General features: G+C 39.2%; 1 protein-coding gene across 1 annotated transcript in view; it reads right to left on the bottom strand.

Annotated features, from left to right (window-relative positions):
• Positions 1-23,274, bottom strand: part of Otogl (otogelin like) — a 140,317-nt gene that overhangs the window by 85,489 nt on the left and 31,554 nt on the right. Inside the window, exons 11-22 of the mRNA XM_059245619.1 lie at positions 23,028-23,134; positions 22,700-22,825; positions 20,803-20,911; positions 19,938-19,984; positions 19,366-19,511; positions 17,649-17,772; positions 15,600-15,777; positions 10,205-10,329; positions 7,621-7,830; positions 4,788-4,953; positions 3,966-4,040; positions 1,274-1,326 (exon numbers count right to left, since the gene is read on the bottom strand). Coding sequence (XP_059101602.1) covers positions 1,274-1,326; positions 3,966-4,040; positions 4,788-4,953; positions 7,621-7,830; positions 10,205-10,329; positions 15,600-15,777; positions 17,649-17,772; positions 19,366-19,511; positions 19,938-19,984; positions 20,803-20,911; positions 22,700-22,825; positions 23,028-23,134 — 1,466 coding nt within the window. The remainder of the gene's footprint in view (positions 1-1,273; positions 1,327-3,965; positions 4,041-4,787; positions 4,954-7,620; positions 7,831-10,204; positions 10,330-15,599; positions 15,778-17,648; positions 17,773-19,365; positions 19,512-19,937; positions 19,985-20,802; positions 20,912-22,699; positions 22,826-23,027; positions 23,135-23,274) is intronic.

Raw genomic sequence — 23,274 nt, 5'->3', positions numbered from 1 at the left:
GTGTTCGAAGAGACAGGGTCTCACTATCAAGCCCAGGTTGGTCTGTAATTCCTGCCTCTGCTTTATTCTCTTTAACTGGGAGTAGAGAGACATATGTCACTATGCTCAGCTCCAAGCTGATTTATAATGATATATAGTTGTGTACTCAAACAAGTAACAGAGCCTACATCTCACTGTCTAACAGAATGAAAACCAAGAACTGTCATTTGCCCAGAATTTTTCTGTAGTCACTGAAAATCTGGGGCTATTTTTTCATCTGATGAAAATACAGAATCATACAGTTAGTTCTCTGACTTGAAGATCTTCAGGATACGTACTCCTAGTGGAAAGTAGCATCCTAAAGGAAATGGCAATGGATATATTTTATAAACCTATTGTTTCTATTTTTCATTTTTATAACAGGGTCTTACTTACAAGCCCTGTTTGCTTCTAACTCAGCATAACTGAATCTGGCCTTGAAATCTGGATTGCCTTGCCTCCACCCACTCAGTGCTGGACTATAGGAGTGTTGACGTCATGCTCTTATTCCATGCTATTTTCAATTCACTTCGACTAATACTAGGACCATGCTACCCAAACACACCCCAGACCCCAGGAGCACTGACATTACCTTGGCTGTGGGTAGACATTCAGAAGTTCTGGTACTGCTTCTCAATCAGAATCAGAACCTAAGGCTTAGCAAGATCACCAGTCCATTGTGTACACATTAAAGCTGAGAAGTGTTGATCTAGGATAGAGTTTTCTGATTTCTGATCCACAACTGTGTTACAACCAGAATCTGGGTGTTATCCCTAAAGCCTGTTGGCTACCTGAGTTGGTGCTGGGGTAGACAGTATAAAGGCAACATGCCTCAGCTGTCTCTAGGCCAGTTGTTCCAACCTGTGGGTCAGGACCCCACTGGCAACCTTCTCTCTCCAAAAATATTTACATTATGATTCATAATAGTAGCAAAATAACAGCTATGAAGAAGCAACAAAAATAATTTTATAGTTGGGAGTCACCACAAAATGAGGAACTGTATTAAAGGGTCACAGCATTAGAAAGGTTGAAAACCACTGCTCTAGACAGCATTATATGCTTACCTCCTACTGTCCTTCAAATACTCTCCAATTCTTGATGTGAAAAAAGTCAGGAATCATTGGAACACTGTGCTGACTGCATGATATTACTATATGCATGTGCTTGGGTAAGAAAGCATGGAAGGGACTGGATGCCTTCCTTCAGAAGGGTAAGAGGCAGTGTTTGAGAGACAGGCTCTTTATCTGGAACTCACCAGTAGAGGGCGTTGCTGGCTCATCACATTTCACAGTCCCATTTGAACACTGGCTAGAAGTAAAGAAATTGTTAAATGATAGACCCAAACCTTGGGTTTTATACAAATAAATTACTGTCTTCTGTCCAGCTAGAAGACAGCCATTTCATTTTGACATATTTTATCAAACAGCTCCATATAAGGGGTCTTGTGAGACATGAGGATAGAAACATCACAGTATTGTTAATAGACTGGTCCAAGTGTTTATATTCTAGTAACAGGGGGGAAAGACATAACTGATTTATACAGTGTAACACACTCAACACAAAAATACATTTAACAAACATTAAAAATTTAAAAGTCTGTTCATAATTGACATTTAGGTAGTCAGAGGTAATTAACTCAGAACAATTCTGAAGAATAGACTTAGATCAAAGAGAAAGATTCTAGTGTTCAGTGGAAATACATAAATTACAATATACAAAGCACTGTTCTGCTTAACCAGGTGCCAGGAGATAAGCTAGGCAAAAGTGGCAAAGCCAGACCCTGCTCTGATGTGATGATTTTTATTTCCTGAGCCGAGTTACCCAAGTCTTTAAAACACAGAAGTGAGATGGTCAGCTTGAATGTTAAGACAATCATCCTGGGGCAGCTCACTAAAGACGAATTGAGTCACAGGTGCCGTGTGATTGGTTGTAACATTAAGAGGAAAACCATATACAGACAAATGAACCTCGCAAATTCCTCAAGAAATTAACATAATAGGGACACAGGCCAGCCCTCAGTAACTCCAGCACAGATTTCCCTTCGGCTTTAGAGCAGATTCTATACTTGCAAAATGAAGGAACTGACATATAAAGGGCCACGTCACATGAAAACCACGTGCCCACATTTTTCAAAATAGAATGTCACTCAGAGGTGTATTCATACGGCAAATACCATAGAGGAACTGAGACAGCCAAGTCTTCTTAGCATACTTCTCCTGGATCAGAGACATTTGACAGGGAAGCAGATAAGGTCATAGCGCTAATTAGCTTTATTTTTGGCACTAAGGAAGGATGGATTTTAATTGTACTAAACTTAAATAAACAATATTAAGGATATTTAATTCAAAAGAAGGCTCTTCCAACACTTGGAAGGGGACCTCAGACAGGACACTAGTTTGCAATGGTTTTGTTATAATTTATTCACTCCCAAACTTGTGTTAAGGATTGGTCCTCATGGTGATGCTGTTAGAAGGAGAGACTTTCCACTGGAGAAATGGCTCAGAGGTTAAGAGCACTGGCTGCTCTTCCAGAGGTCCTGAGTTCAATTCCCAGCAACCACATGGTGGCACAACCAACTATAATGAGATCTAGCACCCTCTTCTGGTGTGCAGGCATACGTTTAGACAGAACACTGTATACATAATAAATAAATCTAAAAAAAAAAAAGAAGAAGAAGAAGAAGGAGAGATTTTAAGAGGTCAGGCTTAAGGCACATATTGATTTGGTCATCAGGGAACTACTTCTAAAAGAGATAAATATGTTTATTACCTGGAGATCATCATTATTAATGTCTCAGAACTGGACTGTTTACAAGGGTGTTTGTTATGAGCAGTTGGCTCCCTTGGCTCTCTCTTCCCTGTGACCCCAATGCTCTTGGACTCCTGTAACACTGAGCTAAGTAAATCTTTATAAAGTGTCCAGCCTCTGGTATTTTGTTATAGCAACGTAAAGCAAAGACAATTTTTAGAAAGGCGCAGGAAAGAAAAGGTGAGTGTCATGTTAAGGCACCGGGATGGGAAGGAAAGAATGGATTTCACCTACACGAAGAAAATAAAATCAAGTCAAATCCAAGGTTGTTAGGGTTTTTAAGGGAGTCAGAATGATTCTCAGATTTCTGGCTTAGGAAACTGTAGAAGGTAGTGCATTCTACACAAGAAAAGATGCAATGGTTTCTTTGTGTTGTAATCAAGGGGGCGGGGAAGGAGATGGAAATAATTATAAAGGTAAGTTGAGTGTGAATGATAGTTTACTGTCAATACAAAATGATCTGTAAAGCAAGGTCTGCAGTAGAGCAAACACTGCCAAGCCAGGTGCCTGGGCATAAATTCCAGCATTATTTATCAGGTTGCTTAACTACATGTGCCTCATTCTGCTTCTGTATAAACTGGAAGAAAATGCCAGACCCTATCTCTTGCAGTTCATAGTCATGAGTGCTTAATTGATCATAAATACAGCATGCCCAGAACAGTTCCAGGATAATAGAAAACACACAGTTCTGGCTCGATATGATTGCTACCATTATCCATACGTGAGGATCAGTAGTGAACACCTGCAGGGCCACCATAAGGAGGCTAGTAGGAAATAGATGTGGATAAATAGATCCTGCTATGTGGGTATGTGACTGTATTTTTAGTAGACAGGTTATATCTGGAATGGGTCTTATCCTATGAGTGATATTGAACAAAGCTTGATACACATCAGAAGATAAGTGACCCCTGTGTATGGTACTGTTCAGATCTATCCCAGAATTGATTTTTTTTTTCTGAGCCAGTAGATGAACCATGAACCCATAATCCCTCAGGATATAGTCTGAATTACTACCCCATTCCTAACATCTACTAAAGAACCAAAACCTATTAAAGGGCTTTTGTTTCACCAGTACATGTCTCAGGCAATTTCCTATTCCACATTCTAATGTAATATATATAATATTCATCAATACCTACCATAATCCTGATGGTGTTGGGATAAGCTCCCCAGGCTGATAAATGCTCCCCCTATAATGACACCGGCAATGATATCTATAAGGGGAAAGGTGAAGTAAATAAAATAAGACAGAAATTTTTTTTCCCAATACAACTGAAATGACAGCTGACTCCTTGCTCTGCAACTGGCCACTGTAGACTGCCACCATCCACAGTCCTGATGTACAAACGGCAGAAACTAACCAGACAGAGTTTGAAGGTCAAAAATAGTTCTGAACTGTTAGTTTAGTCTCAAGAAGCGTCACTGAAATGCATTTCAGAAAAACACATCTGCGGCATCTTTTAACTCTACATCTGCAAACCAAAGTCTTCACTTTCTGTGAGGGCTAAGAACTTTCTGAGCAAGAATGGACACTCCCATCCTACCAATAGGGAAATGTAATTGCTAGCAATTGGGGTGTGGAGAAATCAAGTAAGAATAGAATCATCCCTACTTTCTGCGAGTAGCTCACCACATTAAGAAAAAAAGTATATAGCCGGGTGGTGGTGGCGGCGGCAGCGCACACCTTTAATCCCAGCACTCGGGAGGCAGAGCCAGGCCGATCTCTGTGAGTTCGAGGCCAGCCTGGGCTACCAAGTGAGTCCCAGGAAAGGTGCAAAGCTACACAGAGAAACCCTGTCTCGAAAAACCAAAAAAAAAAAAAAAAGAAAGAAAGTATATAATAAAACAAGGGAGAAAAAGATATTTAGCAATTTAAAGAAACGAGCACAAACGTTCCTTTGGCCTATCAGGAGGAAAAACAGACATAACCCGGCTGTTGTTGAGCCATCCCTGTGACTTACATGGGCACACAAAAGTTAAGTGTGTCCTCATAGAATTTGCCTTCAGGACAGTTACAGCCTTCCGCACAATCGTCGTCGCATTGCTCCAGGGAGGAGAGAGAGGTGCAGGAACGCCGGCAGAACGAGGAACAGTGGTGGTACAGCATGCCCTTCTGACACACCACGGCTGTGGACAGACAAGTGTCGCTTAAGAAAGAGCCCCACAGGCACAGACACATATGTTCACTCACGTAGATATCAAAGTTGATATAAACCATGTGGCAAACACTATCTTGCATCAGGGAACACATCACAAATTCAAAAATAAAATCAATAAAATGAATGAATGAAGAATGAATGAATGAATGAATGAATGAATGAACAAAGACATAGGAAAAACGTCCCTGGCCTCAGTAAGAGTATAACATGTAAGTGAAATTCCTATTCTTCAGATGCTGTTAACTTAGACATTCTGTGGCATTCTTAATTCCTGTATCATATTTATTTGTCCTACAGCCTGAGTAAATTCCTGTGTTAAGTCTTCATAGTGCTATGCCTTCATTCTACTTTGCTCATCATTGCTTTGATAAAACACTGACCAAAACCAATTTGAGGAAGGAAGGATTTATTTGCCTCACACATCCTAACCACAGTCCATCATCACAAAGACAAGTCAACACAGGAACTCCACCAGGACCCGACTCAAGAGCCATGGAAGAAAGGTATTTACTGGCTTGCTTCCAAGTACATATTCTGCTACCTTTTCCTCAACAATCCAAGAACAACCTATCCAGGGGTGGCACCCCCCATGGTGGGCTATGCTCTCCAACAATTCACAATCAAGAAAATTATCTCACAGTTATGTTAACAGACCAGTCTGATGGAGGCAACTCCCCAGCTGAGATTCTTGTTTCCCAGATGGCTCTAATTGGATCGAGTTGACAAAAACTAACCAGTATGGTCATCATCACATTCATCATATTCTTGAAGCTAAAGTAAGCATCTGTTTGTCTATAAAGGTGATGCAATTTGATTTTATTGATTCATACAGTGTTTGGGTTCTTTTTTTAAATCATGTATACTTTTTTTTTCAAAAAACTTCCAATTTCTCTTTAGATCGAATGGAACTAAAAATGGCAGGCTAGTTAAAATCATCTGAAATAGATCTTCACAATGACAGCTCCAGCTGACATGCCAGTGTGGATGGGGGAAATCTTATGGGCTCCTACCCCTAGATGAAGAACTACAGGCAATTAATGGCTATTGAGAATCAGTCTTCTCCAGAGACAAGCCCTCTGATAGGTTGTCTAATTCCAAGTGCTAAGTCCTAAACACATATACATATGAGCAATATTAAATATGAGTCTATTTAATACCAGCAGGTGGATTTATACATAGATATACAATAATAATAATTACAGAAGAGGTCATAACATTGCAAGGGAGCAGGGAGACATGGGAGAAGTTGGAGGGGAAAGGGGAATGGAAATGATATAGAGTCCTCATGTGTAAAAATCTCAAAAATATAATAGTAAATTTAAAAACATCTGAAAATTTCAAAGAATTAATAAAAATTCAATTTTAAGAGTTTTTCCTTTACTTAAGGTCAACAATAATTTAAAATACTCTAAAGCAAACACCTTGACCATTCTGATTCACCATTAAACACCATTTAAACACCATTAAAATTATGTTACGTATGTAATGTAACTTTGTGAGCACAAGAGTGGAGAGGACTCCAGATGCTATAAGTAAAGGGGAAAATAAAACACAGAGCTTTGAAGCAGAGGAGCGGGGTGCTGGTCCTAGTCATCTTAGATCTGGGATTTCACTCATGTGGAATGGAAAGTCCCTTATAAACCAAGAAATTGGAAGAGCCAGGCTGGAGAGTTGGCTCAGCCATGAAAGGTTAGGCTTATAACCAAAACGTCCAGAAATTGGAAGAACTGTAAGCTGACTTCTCAAAGAAGAGAAGCCTCAGTGGAAGGAGGTACAAGGACAGGGGTTAGATGTGTAAGGGACCTAAGGGCTAGTATTTATTTCCAGCTTTGCAGGCCCTGAGCCCTGCTTTTGTAACATAAGAGCAGGCTGTGTGTCAACAGGGAATGTAACAGTTTTCAGTAAACTTACTAAAAACATAAAATAAAATAAAATAAAATAAAATAAAATAAAATAAAATAAAATAAAATAAAATAAAATAAAATAAAATAAAAGGAGGCCCAAGAGTCCTAGCTGGAAAAATAATTATAGGAAACATACAGAATTTCTCTTAAACGGAACAGCAGACATCATCACCAGAAATAGTAGAGTTCAAGAACATGAAAGATCAACTGCCAAGCTCATATTGGACCTACTTACTATAGATCAGCTGTGTCACTCACAACATCATCTTTTTCCATATTCTTCAATATTTAGATATGACATTTCTGGGATAAGAATAGTCTCCAAATTTTCAAGTTATTTCTAACGCTTCTTTCAAGATACATAATCATACTCTAACTTTGTAATAAATAATTAACAGTTATTGATGTTTTCTCTCTGTGGGTGGGTGGGTGTCTCTCTCTCTTCCTTTCCCTTCCTTCCTCCCTCTCCCTCTTCCAGTTCCGTGAGTTTAAGTGAAGCAAGCGAAGTAAGCATTATAGTGCCCACTCCTCAGGTTATAAGTTATTTTATCCAACGTGTATCTACTTTAAACAAACAGTATTCGTTTATTTTTCAGTACTTACACATAAGAACATTTCAAATAACTTATATACAATATTGACCTCTCTTTGAAAAATATTTAAAGTGGCCGTTAGGAATGCCAACCCCTCAAAAGAGTTACCTGCTCATCTGTCTGCACTGCCATACTCACCACAGAATGAGATCTGAGCTCTGAAATCAATGGGCACCCCCCGCTGGCCACACAGGTAGGCATAGTGGGCAAGAGCGTTGCACAGGCAGGAGCTTCCACACTTGCATGCATCATGGCGGCACAGCTGATAATACAGCCCCGGACTCACATAGACATGACAAGGAGCAAAGAGCTCCTGGTGGATGACGTCACAGTGCGCTGCATACCCAACTGACAGAACAAGAAGCCATGAATCTTTCATACACCAGACCAGATGTTACTCTAAGAGTGGGGTACCCAAACTACTCAAGTATCTCCCTTTCCTAAGGTATTGTTTCTTTAAATGAGAGCCAATAATTATGTCAAGCAACTTACACAGGTAACAGCACTGAATCAATGTGTGAACAGCACATTCAATCGTCTTTTAGCCAAAAATACAGCACACCTGAATAACATGAGCAACAGATGGGCTGACAGAAGCAGTAGCCTCAGTCAGCCCAGGCCTGAGGGTCACCTCAGGAAACCTGCTCTGAGGAACTGGGGATTATTATTTCCAGGCCTCCGTGCGTGACAAAAGTGGTTCAGATAATGGATGTAATGACAAGTCTGTAGAAAACACAATTACCCCAGGACTGGCCATCATTGCATTCCAGTGGAGTCTCAGGAGTGAAAGACAATGGGACAGACGTCACAGTCATCCGATTCAACATCTGCACAACGCAGTGTCCAATGTCTGGCAAATGTGAGGAGCTCACTTTTGTTTGATGACTAAATCGATGTGTGAGGGAATGAGTGAACAGTGAATAGAAATTAGGGATTGGAATGTATTTTGAAGTCTGTGAGACATAACTGTCGTCATATTATTTGAAGCAGGTTCCTATAATCACAACTTCAGATCAGTTGCTGACCAAATACAGTCCTGTGTAGGACTGGCGAAACAAGTTGGACAAGATCAGGGAGCTATTGTCTTTCAGGAAAAGGAGGAAAGGTGAGGTATGTAGTTCCTTGATGTAAGTGAACCGTACATGCATTGGTTTCCTCGTAGATAAAAATCAGCCAGTCTTTGTATTGTCACTGGCACTGAGAAACAGATGGACATAAGATATTTTTCGCTTTCAAGGAACAAGACTGAATTTCTTTTGTTGAGGACATCAAGCATATGTATGTGTAATGTAACATTTTCACTAATTCTTTTAAGAATTTTATACAGTGTATTTTGATCATATTCACCTTCCCACTCCTCCCAGATCCAAGGCATATTTATTTTTTTAAGAAAAATTTTTCATTCATTTTACACACCAAAGATCCCACTCTTCCCTCCTCCCCCCCAGCCTCCCCCCAACTCCCCCCCCTCCACTCTCCGCCACAAGAAGGCAAAAATCTGCTATTTACCTAAGTACTATTTTTTTCATTAAATATGCATACATATGCAAAACAAATGACTGTACACTGTGAGAGACATGGCCCTAACCCCAAGAATCCTGAAAGAGTAAAATAATGCACTGGAAAGACCATTCTTTTGTGTTCTAAGAAACTGTGGATCGAAACGTATTGTTGTTATATAAAAGGTAACTCAAGAAGGTCCTTGTGAGAAAATATCCAGTATCCTATTCAGAATTATTATCTTTTTATCTATTTTCTGTTTGCGGTGGTGGTGGGGGGGTGTCTTTCCTAATTTACCTGTTTGGGATTTTTAAGAAATCATAGTTCACAGCTAAAGTAAAAAAGAAAATCTCTAAAGCATGTACCACAGAAGGCATCAAGTGTGGAAGGAAAGTGGTGAAAAATATGGGAAATGGTACGAAGTGAAGGCTAATGAAAGCACAGCCAGAAGGGACACTTATCAAGTGAATTCCACTGAACCCTTTCCATGGTAATTTGATAACTAATAAAGTCATTGCAGCAGCAAGAAGGAAATCATCAATGTTAGAAACAAGATATTAAAAACCAAATAAGATTAGGTGCAGAAGTAAATTCATTTTTAAAATATCGAGATGGAAAGGAGGGAAAATGGAAATGGGACTTCAAAGTAATAAATCATACAGACTCAAGATTCCAGTCTACTCTTGAGATTAAGAAGAGGGAGTGATTAACAATCCTCTTTGTCGCATTAAAAACATCTAACACATTTCTTTAAGTGTTGGGAGCAAGATTATCTGTTCTTCTCCATCTGAACTCAGTTCTGGGCCCCCTGCTTATAAAGCTTTAACGGATGCTGTAAGAATAAATAAGAGATGCACTTGAGTTATCACACTATGAAACTGAAGCTGAGCATCCTTAAACTATAACAGCAGTGTAAGAGTGTTTCCAGAATCCAAAAACCCTAAAACATGGCCTGTGTTTAAGTAGAAGAAAATTATAAATACCCATGATGTATAAATTTTTAAATGCAAAGCACTGGGTTGTTTTCTGTTCTTTTAAGTAGCCCCAGTTGCATTTCAAAGGCATGGGTTTAGGCATATGATTGAACAAAAACACATAAGGAACGGCAGTACTCTTATCATAATGAATAAATCATAATTTAAAATCATAGCATAATATTATAAAATTAGAGTAACATATTGAGCATCCCCCCCCAAGTCTACACGCAGAAAAGAAGACTTACTGTTCTGTTGGTTAATATTACAGGGGTCAACCATCGGGACATGGACAGGCGCGAAACAAGTGGAGGAAACTCTCCACGCGTGGGCATGAAGCTGTGGTGTTCCTTCTATCATGCCTGATGGAGAACTAAAAAGCCAAGAAAATGCTCACCACAGTCTCTCTCATTCATTTTACAGGCACATATCCTTCAAATATTCAAATAAGTAAATACTATTTTGCTTCACGTTCAAATAAATCTTAGAGCTTCAAGTTTTCTATCAATTTTTAAGAAATATGTCGGCATCCCATTATTGAGATTTTCAAGGTGCTAGATTATGGACATGTATAATGTTATTGAATCTTCATTTCTGCCTTGAGAAGAAAACAACCTTATGCCCATTTTATAAAGAAAGCAAAGCAATAGCTCAGAGAAATGTTAATCTGTTTCATTAAGCTGGTATCCAAGAAAACAAAAGGTCAGGCCTTGCTCCCACTCAGGTAACCAAGCATAACCCACAGAATCAAAAATTCAATCTGAGTGTGATTAGGGTGAATGTGGAGACCTAGAAGTACATAGTTCACATGGTCTATTCAAGCTAATGACAAGTAGAATGGGGTAAAGTAACCTATACTCTTGGCTCATTGTATCAATTTATATTATAAGGCCTGAAATACCAAGCAAAATTAATACATTAAAATTGGGGCAAAAACTGATTTAACGTCACCTTTTCTTCAAGTTTCCCCACATCTTCAGTTTCCTCAGCAGACCAAAGCAGAAGAGAAACAACCACCTTTTAAAGTGAGACTACAACATCAATGGGCCAAATGTGAGATTCCACCTTCAGCGGCACTCAAAACTCATTAATTCAACAGCCAACATTTACTAAGTGATTTCCCTACCGGGCAATGTGCCAGACACTGTGAAGTCTACTGCACAGATCAAGGCAGATCCAGTCACCTGAAGGGTGTGTAGGCCTGTGCTCACAGCTACGCTGTGTCTGAACAGAAGTGTAGGTTTGACCTCCACTCTCCTAGCATCCTAGAAGACGAGTGCTTTGGGTTACCATCTAGATGAGACCACTTATTCAATGACAGAGAAGAGAGAGAAAGAAAATGGTGCATAAGACACTACATGAAGTTGACCCACGACTTCCCTCTTCCTTCTTCCTTTTCCTATTCCTCAACAAGCCCCCAGAAGGCTAAAGAACTGTAAGACACCTAATGTAAAAGTCTCCTTTTGTTCAGATGAAGGTATGAAGATTCAAGAAACTGTCTGAGTTCTATTAATGTCTCTCCCCTGCCTTCCTTCTCCCTGCCTCCTCCCAGGGAAAGCAAAATATCTCAGGGTTCCCAGGAGGAGCTACCCAGAGCCCGGCTCTCTTATTTCATTTAGTTGACTTAAAACAATAAATTTGTTAAAGATAGGGACCAGAATGTAGGCCAGTTTATTTATTGTGTTTCACTTTATAAAATGGCCTTTCAGCTCACCATACTTGACTTACCCTAACAGGGCATGTAAAACAAATTCTCAATTAATATTTTTCCATTAAACTATGTTTGTAGATTCACATTAACCTTTGTCAAGTAAAGAATTTTAACTACTTTAGTTGGAAAGCTAAACAATGTTCAAGAGTTATCTCTGACTGAAATATTATCCTGCATTCTTATCGCGCCTGAATGTTTATGCATGGAGGAGCCTGGTGCCTTGGAGAGTGGCAGACAGATCTGCCATCTGTTAACCACTGACTGCTAACCCATTCTGACAAACAAGGCCAAGAAAGAGGGCTTAATGTCTTTTCTGGACATCTGAGCCAAGCCTCCTAGCATGGTTTCTGTTTGGAAAATGTGATAGCTACATTGTTATTCTAACTTCAAGTAAATAAAAAAAAAAATCTAAAAGCAAATAAATGACATGAGAGATCATGTAAAATAAACTTTACTTTTTAAATTTTTAATTAAAACGCTAGCTCTCCTTGCCCATTCAGTGTACTTCCTGGTGCGTTATGAAAAGTCTTGTCCAGTGCAGTTGACTGTCCAGGATGGACAAGTCCTATGATTACAGGGACCAAGGGTCACCTCCTAATGCTCACAGCCCTGGCAGTTTGGTGAGAAAACTGATAAATGATAAATATTCTTCTAACAGCTAATCCAGATTTGACTTTGGCTAGATCTAAACTAAATTTTAAAAAGCAAATAATGGCTGCTTGGTTTGAATATTAAATCAGTGTTCATGACCAACATTTACAAAGGAAAGAACCACAGAGGGAAAGATTATGTATGAAAGTATTTGAGGGGGAAAAAACACGTGTCATTTAGAGAACAACTCTTCTATGGTATGTTCCCTGGATGCTCAGCCCACAGTGACCTCTAAACTTAAACTCTGTTTCTAGCTATGACCACAAAGGATACCATTTATTATTTTGAAATTACTTCAATATATTATATGCTTTTTTGGTTGTTGTCTCACCTATCACTAAATATTTCTTAGTTAGAATCTTTTATACAGATATTATGGGCCAGCTTAAAGTTGTATGTAGTTAGGATGTACAATATAACTCTTTAAAGTTACATGGATCCACTCATTGTGCAATGGTCAAACCAAGCTAATGCACATAGGTGCCACCTCATATTCTTGTCATTATTGCATGAGGAAATTGGCCATTTAGCCTCTTAGCAACTTTCAAGTATCTAACACATTGACTCTTGGCACTGTGCTAAATGACAGATCTCTATTCATCCACTGATCAACAACTCCCTTCCATTAACCCTACCTTCAGCCCAGCTCCCTACCACTCCTGACAGGCATCAGGGTTGTTTTGTTGTTGTTGTTGTTTGTTGTTGTTGTTTGGTTGGTTTTGGTTTTTTGAAACACGGTTTCTCTGTGTAGTTTTGGAGTCCGTCCTGGATCTCGCTCTGTAGACCAGGCTGGCCTGGAACTCACAGAGATCCACCCACCTCTGCCTCCAAGTGCTGTGATTAAAGGTGTGCCACCATGGCTCGGCATCAGGGCTGTCATTTTTTAATTCCATGTTTCTTAATGATTAAAATCCCTTCCTGATAATGCAACATCGGTTTGTGGAGGATAAGAACCGAGTCATCTCACTTAACTGGTTCCCAGTGGGCTTCAGGCCAAATGGCTAGTACTTACACCATGACCCTGAACCAGCCACTGCGGATTCTCATGGGTATTGCAAAGCACAGTCTCATATTAAGGGAGACAGACATACTTTATTGCTTTTCTGCCAATGCAACACCAATTTTCATAAAATCCAATGAACTTAGATAGCAAAATTTGTCTTGTAGCTAACAGTGGTATCAAATAACACCAGTACTCACTGCAATTAATAATGAATACAAATGATATTAAGATTTCTAAAAGGCTGCCAGTTGCTAAAAGCAGACCACTGAACTTGATATGTAGCAAAGGACCACACAGGAGACAGCAGTTAGCCACATCCTGAGTCATGTTGCATAAATCTGAGCCTCGTTCCAGAATGGGAGCTAGGTCCTACCTTCTTAAACCATGGTCATGACACATATGGAGTCATGCACATGAAAAAAAGGTCATGAAAAGTTTGGCAACAGTCAAAGGTTTCTAAATGGGTAACCACCCAAACCCAATTCTAAGACCAATGAAGTCACATGCAGAGTGCGTGCCTGTAAGACTGGCACTTGGGAGGTGGAAGCAAGAGGATCAGGGGTTCAAGGTGAGCACTGGCTACACTACAGGTTTGAATCCAGCCTGGGCTACATGAGACATTTTCTTATCCCTAAAACCCATGTACAAAATGGTGGTGCACACTTATAACCCCGGCACTAGGAAAGTAGAGCCAGCTGGATTCCTGGGGCTTGGCCAGCCAGCCTACACTAATCAGTGAGTTCCGGGCCAGTAGAGATCCTGTCTCAAAAAACAAGGTGGGTGGCGCCTGAGGAGCAGCACTCAAGGGTGACTTCTGGCCTACATAAAATACACACATACCATCACATCACATCAAGTATGTTGTGACCCAAGGTGTTTCTCTCAACACTCACTTGTGTGGCATTGCGTAACTGTACTGCAACTTTGGTTCTGAACACACAATGTACCTTTTGCACTTCACATACTGTAATGCCACACAGCATCAACAAATGCTGCTTGGAACACCTTGAGAACATTGTGTGTTATGAATTACGGTGTGCGAACTGTACAAAGATTTTTACTCTTATGCAAGCATATAGCCTTGTTTTAGAAAATGTCTTCTTAATATTTTCCTAACACCATCCTGTGGTGGTATTTTACTTGTAATGAAATGTGATTTTAATTGTATGTTAATAAATAAAGTTGCCTGGGGGTCAGAGTTTTAGAGCCATAGCAAGTGCGTAGCGGTGGTGGCGCACGCCTTTAAGGACCTGGAGGGCGGTACATACAGGCAGTGACAAGGCAGTCACGTGTTTAGTTTACAACCAATGAGAAGGCAGAACAGCTAGAATATAAAAAGGCATACACACAGGAAGTAGGCCCCTTTTTTCGGAGAGCTCTCTTGGCTGAAGCAGGATAGCTGAAGCAGGAAGGGTAAGGCTCTTAGTTCTGACCTCTTGGCTTTCTTCTCTGAATCGGCTCTGTGTTTCTTATTTAATAAGACGGTTGGTTACATCTACACCATCCCCCCATGTAAATATAGAATTAATATACCTTTGGACTGTATTGTGCTAGAATGTTCGTTTTCTTAAGAATTACTATTTTACTTGTTGATTTGCATTTTGTTTTAAAAATCATTCAATTTTGGCTTAAGATTAGGATAAAAAATTTTAAGAACATCTGAAATGACCTTAAATGTATCTCTGCCATTTTGTACTACATATTTGTGTGAAACAGCGTTATCAGTGTTGATGATTACAAAAATCAAAATATTGAGTGAATCTGGGCAATGTGGAATATGCTGTATGTCCTGCAGTATGGCCTATTCAGTTCAATTCTTTGTGCAAAAATGAGCAAGCACGTTCATCTTCTTAGTATGCAAATTTGCTTTCATCTTTAATAAGTGGTAAAATTATATTATAGCAAAGAATTGTTCAAAATAATTGTCCCTACAGATCATTATCACTAGATGTTTGATACATGTTTCTATGTTATATTGCTATACCTAGGACTGCATAAAATTTCATGGATAAAGGAGTTTGAATGGGAAAACTTTAAAAAGTCCTAAGATAAGTGACCTTGAATGATTTTTTTCCCTTGGGAGGTCTTAGTTTCTTCTCTAATTAATGAAACAAGGACACTAATTGGGGATAGCGATACAATAAATATGATGATATATGGGGAGCACTTAGCCAGTGATTGCCGACCGCCTATCAGTTATGTAAACATTTTTAATGAATCACTCTCCTCTCAACTGACAGTCATTAAACTCAATGAGCTGTCCATAAATCATACTTACAGAAAATCATCCCTGATGTTGCCATTAAAGGTGCCACACAGACCTAATGTCCTTCTTTTCCATGCACTGGAGAGCTGAATGTAAATTCTTTCTCCATCGATAGCAAACAAGATCTTTAAACCAAACGTGGTTCTTAGAAGAATGAATAGGGATGACAGAGTCTGAATTTCAACGATGCCTGTAGGAAAAGAGCATATATACAACAGTGTTGTCACATACGGGCAGTGTTCTGAACTGACAGAGGACAGCACTAAGCCTCTCCATCTATGACACCTGGAAGTGGGTGGCCAGATGGCAAGTCTGGCCTATGCTCCAGGGCTAAGTCTTTCCCGAGTGGCTAATTTCTTTCTCTTGTTTCCTTCTCTCTCTCCCCCTTTCCTAGTCTTCGGCATGTATTTCTTATAGACTGTTGTCCACATGTAATTTCCATTGTCAAACATCTTGAACATCTTAGATGTTTGAATTCTAACCATCTTTTTCACTGTGTGTGTGTGTGCATGTTTGTGTGTGTGGTGTACATGTATATGCATGTGTGTGGTGGGGAACGATAGTATAGCAGAGACGTGGTGTGGGGTTATATGGGGGGTGTATGGGGTGGAGGTGGGGTGGAGGTGTGGTGTGTGACATGTGTATGTGTATAGTTGTGTGTATGTGTCTGTGTGTGTTGTATGGGGGAATTCGGTGTGTGTCTATGGATTTATGTATATGACATAGTGGCGCCATATGGTATATTTTCCTAAAATGGCCATGATCCATTAGGAAGTATCAATTTCCTCAAAACTTTTCTATAGTTTTGTGAATGCCAACAAAAAAAATGGAACGCAAAGCTCTTGCTAACCATTATTTTGTGAGACACATTTACAAACAAATTCATGTTCAAAACTAAAGTAGTGACTTTATCACCAAAAACTCTTCCTTGCTCCTATGTCAATATATTTTTAAGATTTTAAATTTCTCAATGTGGTCCCTAAGCCATACATCTGAGAAATATTCTTTGATCATGGCATTCTCCTCTTTGCCTCCCTCAAACACGCCCAACTGAATCCAGCAGTAAGAGAGGGCCACTTGTGTTCGATCTGTCTCCTCTCTCACTGCCATGAAACAGCTTCTCCTTAGCTCTGCCATGCCTCGCTAGACAGAATGCTGCATGTTGTATGTCCAATATCTAACATCTGAAGTCACTTCCACACTGCTGTCCTCACAGTCGAAAAGACAAAAAAAAAAAAAAAAGGAAGACAAAAGAAAGAAACAAATAAACAAATTACAGTTCCTTAAGACTCACTGTTTATTTGGCTAAAATGTATGAGATTGCCATTTCATAAACTGGTGAAATGATAACAATTTTATCAATTTTATATTCATTTCTATATGATTTTCCTTAACATGATGCCTGCGTAACATTGACACGTGATTTGTAACACGAGCTGGAACACTTCTGAGAGTTTTCACTGTGAGGGTAAAAGAATATTCTTAATATCTATGTTGCAATGAAGACATAAACAAGGTCCATCTCAGGAAGAACTACCACATATGAAGCCCTCTACATACTGTTCGTACCCCACCTGCTTTCCTGACGTCAGCTCCAGATAGTCTCTATAGACCCTGTCCAGGATGTAGCAAAGTCAATTCAGTTACATCGTCCCCTAAACAAGCTTCCCACATCTGCCTCTCACTTCGCTCCATGAAGCACCAGCTCACCTCTTTAATCCTAAGAATTGCTCAGCTTCAAATGCTCAGTGATGTATCATCTCCTTCAGAAAACTCTCCTGACCCTGAAAGCTCTTTCCCTGGTGTTGGGTGGCCTACTCCTCATTTCAACCCACATAGTCCTATACAAATCTTGGAGTCTATCTCATTTGATTTTGAGAATCTGTTTGCTTGTGCAAATTCTAGGCCACTTGAGAAAAAATAATAAATATGGTGGCCTCCAGCATTTTTGGTGGAGTGATACAAGCACCCAGTAAATGGTATGCCACTAGCCAAGAGAAAATGAACCCTTTGAGTGGCATTTGCTGTCCACGCTAATATACTCACAGCATTGCTTCTTACCGTTCAGCGTGAAGCCTTGGTTGGGACTGGTGAGGATTTGGCCTCCTCTACTGACTGTCACTTGTTTGTTAAAATCATCCTCCAGAATTAGAGTTATCGACTGAAGGCAGACCAAACCCAGGTTCTGCATAAAAGGCAGAGTATTGGTGAGCAGAGACAGGGAAGGCGGGAGAAGGGAGGGGAGAGAGGAAACACGGTGAAAGAATGTGTACAAATAAGAATTGCTGGTACATATGGAGGCTTGGATGTCAGTGATAGATATAATGAAACAGCTGATACACAATTCATTTCATGTAACCCCCCACCCCTAGTAATATATGGTTTACTATGATACATCAAGTATAATATACATTATATAAATTTTTAATAACTGCATTTTCAGTTAAGTACCAGTAATTGGTTTCCACAATACATGGTTTATCACTGACCTAGTACCACTAACAAACTTGTCAATAAAGACAATTCTATCGTATAACCAAGCAATTTAGGACGACTTATAAAGCTAATTCTAACACTAATAAATTTCAATACAAGAATCAAGGTGGAGCCAGGCATGTGGCTCACAGGTATATTCCCAGCACTCCAGACACTAAGGGAGGAAGAGTGCTACAAATCTGAGGCAAGAGCCAATCTGAAAACAAACTATCTGGGGGGTGGGAAAGCAAAGAAATTAGTTTATAATATTTATTGGAAATGGCTTTTTATTGGAATTCATTTATTTATTCATTTTCTCTCATATATTACATCCCAACTACAATTTCCCCTCCTCATCCCCTCCATCTCCTCTCCTCCCCCCAATCCACTCCTCTGTTTCCTTTCAGAAAAGGGCAAGTTACTCACAGCTATCAGCCAGCCACAGCATACCAAGTTACAGTAAGACTAGGCACCTCCCCTTGTATTAAAGCTGGATGAGACAATCCAGTAGGAAGAAAAGGGTCAAAACAGCAGGCAAAAGAGTCAGAGACAGCCCTCTCTCCTAGTATTAGGAGCCCCACAAGAAGGCTAAGCTACACAGTCCTAACATACATGCAGAGGGACTAAGTAAGATCAACACAGGGATGCTCGTCAGTTCCAACCCTGTGAGCCCCTCTGAGCCTAGGCAATTGTTTCTGTGGGTTTTCTTGTGATACCCTTGACCCTCTGGCTCCTGAAATCCCTTCTCCCCATCTTCTGCAGGATTCCCCAAACTGATTTATTAAAGATTTTGGCAAATTTTTGAAATTATTTTCTCCTTTTTCAACAAATTATTGGTGTGTCTATTTAAAGAAAAGACCCAACATCAATATCATAAGTCAAAGAATTATTATATTATATAATTACATATTATATATCCTTTAGAATGATATGAAACCTACTGGATCCTATACAAAAAAATACCCTGTCACACAGATGGTTGGGAATAAATTAAGGCTTAGTCCTATAGTGAAATTGTGCATTAAGTTTTTAAAAAGCAACATATATAAATAATTTTTAGTTATTTTTGTTTTCAAATGTAAATGTATCTAAAATCAAAGTTCATCACATCATTACTATATGTCATGACTGATGATGAGCATTATTCATTCTTGTCTGATATATTAAGAATAATGGCCTCTTAATAATCAATATATTAAGAATAATGGTCTATTTTATTTTTGATGCTGTCACTGAATCAGGATGTGAAGTTGGGCTTTGAAGTGTGATTGTTCCCCTGCTTACTGTTAGGAGTGTTGCTTACCTGTTCACAGTGAGCTTTCTGTAAGGTAATTGTGAATTTATCTTTTCCAGTTCCTTTCACGAGGATGTACTGGCACAAGCCAATAAAAGAATAATGGCGCCCATCAAAGGTGGTGAAATGAGAATCACCCACAACAGAGCACTGGACTATCAAAAATAAATGAAGAAGGAAAAGAAGACAGAGAAGGAGGGAGGGAAAAGTGTGTTAATTCCTGAACAAGAGGACAACAGGATAAATAAGCACACCTCAAAAGAAAATCTCAAGTGTTCATTTACATTTGCTGATCTGACAAATCAAGTTATTAAATTTCATTTAAAAATTATTACATGATAGATTTTCCATGTAGTTTTAGGCATTATATTTACCCACTTTAACAAAATTTGCCAAAGTTGCCTACTCAATGGTATCATGTATTCAACTTCCCAATTAACCGCTATATGTAAATTATGTTATTATATTCTTTGATGTATATATGAGATACATTCACAAAAAAAACAGTGTTATTTTTCCTTCCAAGTTAAAAAATACTTTCAAAATTTTAAAGTTTTTTTTTCAACAGTTGAAAAGATTACCTGGACAGTCATGCTCAGTGCAGTTCCAAACTCCACCAACACAAACACTAAATAAAATTATAAAGATATTAGCCTGACACAGAAATTATACTGACATTTGCTTCAATATATTATTAATATACAAAATATAATAGGTTTTCTATTATCTGACTAGAAAAAAATTCTCTAAAATAGTTGGACTAATAGTTCTGAACCGGATGGCTCATAAATGACTATGTATCTATTTAATGTCATCAGACATTAATAATAGGAAAGATATGTCTTCTTGTGTAAGACACAGGCTTCTTCCCACCTTGACAAAAAGAGGAGTTTCTAAGGAAAGAAAGGGTCTCTGATGACATCAACATCTGAGAACATGGTTAGTTATACGATTGCATGTCTTTTATGTATGCTGTCAAGAAAAAGAAAGGGGCCATGGTCATGCCACCCTCAGTTTTTGCTTGGGATTGTCCTAGAGGAATTTCATGCTTACCCAGAGCCTGAGCTAGTTTAATAAGGAATTGTAAATCTTACTGATCATGACCAAAAATTGGCAATAGACAGTCACTTTATAAAGTATTCAGTACAGAAACCCAGGGATGCCATCTAGTTCTAAGAATAAAAGTATGTGTTAATTAATGATCATGAATAACAAAATGGGATGGGTAGCATATGGGCATAGGATTTTATGAAATTACCAAGGGAAATTATAAGAATACAAACACAAAAAGATAATGAACCTGTACAGTTCAAATAAATTACAAACTGTATCTCAGAATATGCAGGTGAAGATAAGCAATGGATAGACTCTTCAAGATACCTGTTATGACCAAGTCGTTAAAGAGACCAGTACCCAGAAATTATTCTCTACCTATTGACCACTCACCACTCAGTGCACTCTTGCTCAATTTTTGAACCAACTGAATAAGCTAACCCATGGAAACTACATGGGCAACTTTCCAAGGAGATGCAGGTCCCATTGTCCATTATGAGGCCTGTTTAAGGAAAACGTATGTCACAATCTCAAAAGAAATAGTAAGGGTTACATTCTTTGAATATATAACAATTCAATCAGATGTTAAGACCTTGCATATAGTAGGTGCTAGAAACAAAAACTCCTTGACTGTCAGGGAGGATTCTAGCAGCCTGGTTCTCAGTCAGTATCTACCTTATAAAGGTTTACCTCAATGATTTTCAACTTTGCTATCCTGTAACTTACCATCAAAATCTCAAAGCCTATGAAGGAGAAGAAAGTAAACTGAAAAGCACTTCCTTGAATTTAAGGGAAGAGAAATAAAGAAGGGAGAAGGTATATCCTTAGTTTACGTTCTTTTCAGTCCATCATAAAAGAGATTTACACTATTGCCCTCAACGGTCCAGCGCAGTACATTTGTTACAACTTTGTGAAGGTAAATGATGATGGAGCAAAATTTAAATCAGCATTTCCATCCAACAGCCCCTTCCATAGCCAGTTTCTACAGGAAAGAGGATTGGCCTACTGTAGCACATGGATTTATGCCCTGAAGCCACATCCTTACCCAGTGTTCCACTGTAAGCAAACACCTCAAGACTGCCACTGGTTCAGTGCACTGGCAAGTCAGGAAAGGGCCCGGGAAGAACACTTAAGACCTTTAATTTTGTTCCTTTTGAGACCTGGAGATTGACCAAGGTCTTTTGCATACTAGGGAAATACTTTAGCACTAGGCTGCATGCCCGGTCTTCTTTTCCTAGCTTGTACTTTTTTAAAGATGGGGAAAACATTGGGCTGAGAATATGACTCAGTAGGTAAAGTGTTGGCTATGCATGCATAGGGCCTCGGTTTGGATCTGTAGAATGCAGCCAGGCCTAGTATGGCTCAGGCAATCCCAGCACTGGGTTATTGTACAGATGGATCCCAAAACTTGGTAGTCAGTCAGTCTAGCCAAAATGGTAAGCTCAGTGACTCAGAGAGAGACCTCATCTCCAAAAACCAGGTGGAAAATAATAAAAGATGTACATATAACATCAGTCTCTGGTCTCCACATGCAGATGCACACATGCACAATACATTACACATGTGCATGCTCAAAGAAATAGAGAGAGAGAGTGGAAGTTCTGAAAAAATCTTCAGCCTTCTTTATAAATGTCTATCCATACGATAACTTTAAACCTCACTTCCATGATTTGTTGTTATTTTCATTTCAAATATTAAAACCACACTAGGACTAAAATCTTTATAATGGAAAAATGTGAAGGCTCTTTCCTAGTCTTGCTTTCATAGTCCAGAAAATAAAAATATATAAAGTACTATTACATAGTGAAAGAATACACTTGTCACCTTGGGAATTAAAAATATTAGATTCCAAGTTTCTGAATTTTTTACAAAATAAAAAATATGCCTTTTATTAAAGAAAAGCAAGCACTCCTCTCAGTCAGTTCAAGGATTGAATGCTACAAGAGTGTGAGGTTCGAACAACATGAGGGACTGTACTAAAGGGTCACAGCATCAGGAAGGTTGAGAAACACTGCTTTAGCTGTATACCATAAACCCTACCTCTTTATCTGTATGCAATAACCCTGCCTCCTAGTTCAGCTGCATACAATATCCCTGCCTCCCTATTCAACGCTATCAAAGACACTCTGAGCTTTAAAAAAAAAAAAAAAAAGCGGGGGAGGGGGGTGGGGAGTATGAAGTTGCAATAGCTCTGATGTCTAGGGAATGGACAGCAAGGCCAAGATGTGATCTTCATATAACCGCGTACCACTTGAGAGGCGTGCAGGCGGGGTTTCTTCGAGGTGCTTACCGTCAGCACAATAGCATCCATCGAGGCAGTGAAGATTGCTCCCAAGACACTGCTTCTCAAACGTGCAGCTCGGAGGGCAACAACTGATACAGTCCCGGTGAACAAAGCTGTCGTCACATTTATCAGCTGCAACGGCAGACAGTGAGCTACGAGTCAAGTTTATCCTCTTTCCAAAAACACAGTGTTTAGGAAATAGGTAAATTTACAAACATGTCAGCAATGTTCAAAAGTTTTGCAATGCACTGGTTTTGAGAAGTTGGGTAAACTGCATTCTAGGCTAAGACTGAAACTTTTTGTTAGCTACATGGTTTGAAAACTACAAACATACTGCATGCTGGGAAGTCATCCCTCCAGTCTTGAATGGGGAAGCCCGCGTGTGAACAGGCTCTAGCGTACTCAGTGGCAGCTCGACAGTAAGTTTCATCGTCATCAGTTCTAAAAAGAAAAAGAAAAAAGTAAAAGAACTGAGCCAGGGTCCCTTGGGAATTGAGACAGAATTCTGCTTTAGACCTCCTGAGTCTTAAAAGCATTGAGGGGTTGGTGAACACACTAACGTTAGTTGATGTCAGATTGCA

Source organism: Peromyscus eremicus, chromosome 18 (assembly GCF_949786415.1).
Source record: "Peromyscus eremicus chromosome 18, PerEre_H2_v1, whole genome shotgun sequence".
Taxonomy (NCBI): domain Eukaryota; kingdom Metazoa; phylum Chordata; class Mammalia; order Rodentia; family Cricetidae; genus Peromyscus; species Peromyscus eremicus.
This window is presented reverse-complemented; position numbering and strand designations above follow the sequence as displayed.